The sequence below is a fragment of the Perkinsus marinus genome, assembly GCF_000006405.1.
Source record: "Perkinsus marinus ATCC 50983 genomic scaffold scf_1104296970874, whole genome shotgun sequence".
In the NCBI taxonomy this organism is placed as follows: domain Eukaryota; phylum Perkinsozoa; order Perkinsida; family Perkinsidae; genus Perkinsus; species Perkinsus marinus.
In genome coordinates, this window is record NW_003202280.1 from 81,176 (window position 1) to 85,072 (window position 3,897).

Sequence of the window (3,897 nt, forward strand, 5' to 3'; positions counted from 1 at the left end):
TTGGTTATCAACGACTCAGCAGCGGAACGGCGAAGCTTCCACTAGACAGATGGTGTTGAAGGTCGGGACGAGTCGTGAACTCCCGACAGCATTCACAGGACTTCCGAGTGTTCGCATCGATCGCAGGACTGCGGCGGCCATTATACAGTAATATGATTCGTTAACAAAAGGCGGAGCGATGCATTGTTGGTAGGTATAAGAAAGCCCATCCAGTGATAAGACCGGACATGCCGCCTCCGATCAGCCATGCTATGTGGATGGTAGCTGCCCCGTCGACTTCTGTTGTGGCTGGTAAGTCCGAGTTCGCAGCTGGGCAGTGAGGGATGTGGTGCATAGGTATCAGCACGCTGGGACTGTCGATATTCGCGTTCAGGAAAGGAAGATACCGAACAGCTGGTAGTAATGTGGACTCGCTCTTGAGAGGATACTTTCGTGTATAAAAGTAAAACTGAGCTCAGCGGTTTTCTCAGTGCTTATAGGAGTTTATTTACGAATTGCGGTAGAGGTGTTGAGAAACCAATAAGAATTTTTTTCCAAAATTTCCTCAGAATTCCCATATTGCCACTGACACATGCAGTTGACCATATGCATACTTTCCAACAATAATCAGTCACGTATCTCACAGACTCTATCACCAAGTTCTCCGACTAAAAAAGCCCTCGAAAAACGGAAACAATAAGTGGTTATCATATTTTGTTTTCGGAAGAGAAAGACTCTTGCGAACGAACAGAAATTGTTTTGTATTTATCGCATAAATTATTGTCATCGTCGTAGTTGCATTTTCATTGCCGCAGGCACTATGCTGACGGCTGGTGTGTGTCTAGCCACAGCGATCTACAATCATGGCATCCAGATAAAGCGCAGTACTTTACGGTATGCTATGGAGAACAAGCGGGAGGATTGGGCGTCGGTATACAAAGGCAACATCATGACGGCACACTATGTGGCTATTCGGCTTGTCGCCAAGTATCGCTGGTAGATTGTATTTCGTGGCGCGTGACGCTGACGGTTCCTCCACGTTCATTTACATTTTTTCGCAGTGATGGCGGCCGCGGACTCACATGGTCGGTGTCGTCGTGATGATTTGGGAGAAAGTTGGTATGAGAAACTCTTGTGTAGAAGCCAAGTTTATTACCATCGTTCTGCTAACTCGACGTTTACTTTTGTCTACACTGATCTGTTAATATGTAGCATATCTCAATACCATCTAGTGAAAAGCAGTCTGGAGAGTCTCATGGGTTTTCGCGTTGCGATGCTGAGTTTTCGTCTCTGAGATTGATGCGCAAGACGGCACGCATGAATCGGTATGATCAGTCGGGTGGGACGGAAATAGAAGAACTAGGTGGACTAGTGATCGAGATGACGATAGGCACCGGTCTCTTTTAACCATGCATTAACGAGGGCAAAACTGCGTACACAAGATGCATGCGAAGATCGATGTGCAGTCATAGGAGTTCGATCCGATAACGATCCGCTTGTGGTAACTTGTTGTCCATCTTGAGAAGAAAGTGCTATCGACGAGTTCATCTCAGTGCTGCGATGCAATCATCGACTGCCTTTCTGTGCGAGCTTTGTTGACAGTAGTCTTGATTCTCCCAACGAGTTGCAAAGGAAATTCCTCTGAGGAATTCTCCGTATCCAGAGAACCACAGCCTACACAGTCGGATATTCCACATGCTCTCTTCGAGTGGCACCAAACTTTGGGGAGCAAAGTATGTGCTCATCTGTGTTGTATGCTCTACAAGGCATGAGCTGGCTATGATCACTGTCGAGGTGTCGAAGGGCTCAAGCGGGGATGTCACACCACAGCTCCCGTTGACATTGATTTGTAATAGTAACCGGAGCATTGCTATCCGGAGGAAGAGACTGAATACACCAGCAGCATAACAACTACCTCAGGAAAACTTCATGCTAGCCATAGCCTACCAGGGGGGACAGATTGGGCACACAGAGTCCACAACGCGCAACTATTGGACGATAGAGCGATCAGCTCTGGGTCCGATGATATCAGGAAAGCATATTGATGTGAGTGTGAAGATTCAAGCGAATCCGGAGTTCGGGTTCCGAACATAAGCCTATCGTCATCTGTAGTGCATCGGGCTCATAGAAGTGTTGGTGTTCGGGCTGGAGCACTACTATGGAGGAAGTAGGAACAGCCGTACTGATGGCAGTCTCCATAGGGAGCTTGGCAGACCACTATTCGTCTACTTCTCGTCACTAGGTGTCTGCGTCTCCCCTCAAAATTTGAGGCTCAAACTGCTGTCGGTAAGTGAGAAGTATCAATCCAGTTGTACTAGCTCCGAGCATGTGTCACCTTCTGGTTCGTTCAGCGCTCCTAGATTGGCGTTCGTGAGCCGCAACACGGGGGAGAAACACGAATTTGTGATGAGAATTGTAGACGTGTTGAGATCACTTCACAATTTGTTCCACAAGGGCAATATGAAGAGCTCGATTTTACGCAAGATCTGTGTTGAGAGCGGAGTGAAATATCGGTATTAACCAGAAAATAATCACTGTGATTATTTTAGACAGTACGCTACCTGTGACAGTTAGTGTACTGTCTCGGGAAACTCATACGATACGCTCAAACGATGGCTCATCGATGGCTACCAGCACTCTCCTGTAGCTTCATCGTGAAAGATGGTCCCTACTTCCTCAGAGCCCGACTTGTTTCGACGAGAACCTCGGTGACTCCGATAACCGTGTCAACGTAATGCTTCTTGAGACTGCTGGATTCACCTTACAGCGAGTGCCTCATCTGAGAGCGACCCTCGTTTGATCGCCTAATCTCCCTCATGGACCAGTCCGGTTCCGGCAAACGAATCACAATCAAAATCGTATATACGATAGCAAAAGAGTAGGAGGTATACATCTACAAAGTCTCAAAAATCTTATTCTTCCTCGAGCACATGAAATTCTCGCGATTGCGTTACCACTTATTCTACCTCTCGAAGAGCCTCATTTGCAAGAATACAACACAACACTAAAACATATCCTCAAAACCAGCGGGCAAGGGGAACCAGCGCCATCCGGATGTTAATAACCAACGCCAAAACGACGGCTATTACAGCACCTAGACTACGTCGGCAGCGACAATGAGGGTCTTATCGCAGCTTCTTCTTAGGGCGCAACTGATTGGAGTGACCACACTTCTTCTTACGGCAGTTCACCGCACGAGGGGGGAGACGAGCGTAGCATTTACGGCAAATCATCTTGTCGCAGTTGTACTTCCTGGCCAAGACGGCTAGGGAGGGCTCGATAACACCACCACGAAGACGGAGAACGAGATGAAGAGTAGATTCTGAAAGGAAGTGTGATGCCCCGAGTAACGGCATGAAAGATTCTCACCCTTCTGGATGTTGTAGTCAGAGAGAGTGCGGCCATCCTCGAGCTGCTTGCCAGCGAAGATCAAACGCTGCTGATCCGGAGGGATTCCTAAAGTAGTACTTACAGTGTGTCATAAAAAGAGGTACGCGAAATTACCCTCCTTGTCTTGGATCTTAGCTTTGACAGCCTCGATGGTGTCGGCGGCCTCGACATCAAGAGTGATGGTCTTGCCGGTTAGGGTCTTCACGAATATTTGCATGGTTCCTGAACAACAACATCATCAACATCGTCACAGTAAGCAGACACCGAGATGACAATGATCAGAATACATTCCAACGGCATTGAAAAGCAGCTACTATAACGCGTAGACCAACAACATGAACGTAGAGGAAGACAGCCACCGTATACCCTTATTACCAAGTCCCCTCAGACGTTGGTCTCGGTACCTGCCTTCTACGAGGGCCGATCGATCGACTGATCGATTTCGCTAAGCGCAGATTTCTTGGAAAGGCTCATTTTGGGGTTTCTTGCAATTTTATTGCAATCCTTTCCGCTCGTCGCGCTTGGGGA

General features: G+C 47.8%; 1 protein-coding gene across 1 annotated transcript; it reads right to left on the bottom strand.

Annotated features, from left to right (window-relative positions):
• Positions 1-2,991: 2,991 nt before the first annotated feature.
• Pmar_PMAR022763 (ubiquitin, putative) lies at positions 2,992-3,586 on the bottom strand (the record flags this gene model as incomplete). Its single annotated transcript, XM_002767214.1, has 3 exons — positions 2,992-3,301; positions 3,349-3,435; positions 3,484-3,586. The coding sequence occupies 3 exons, from the start codon at positions 3,584-3,586 to the stop codon at positions 3,105-3,107; spliced, it is 387 nt and encodes a 128-aa protein (XP_002767260.1). The 3' UTR covers positions 2,992-3,104.
• Between the last annotated feature and the right edge of the window lie 311 nt (positions 3,587-3,897).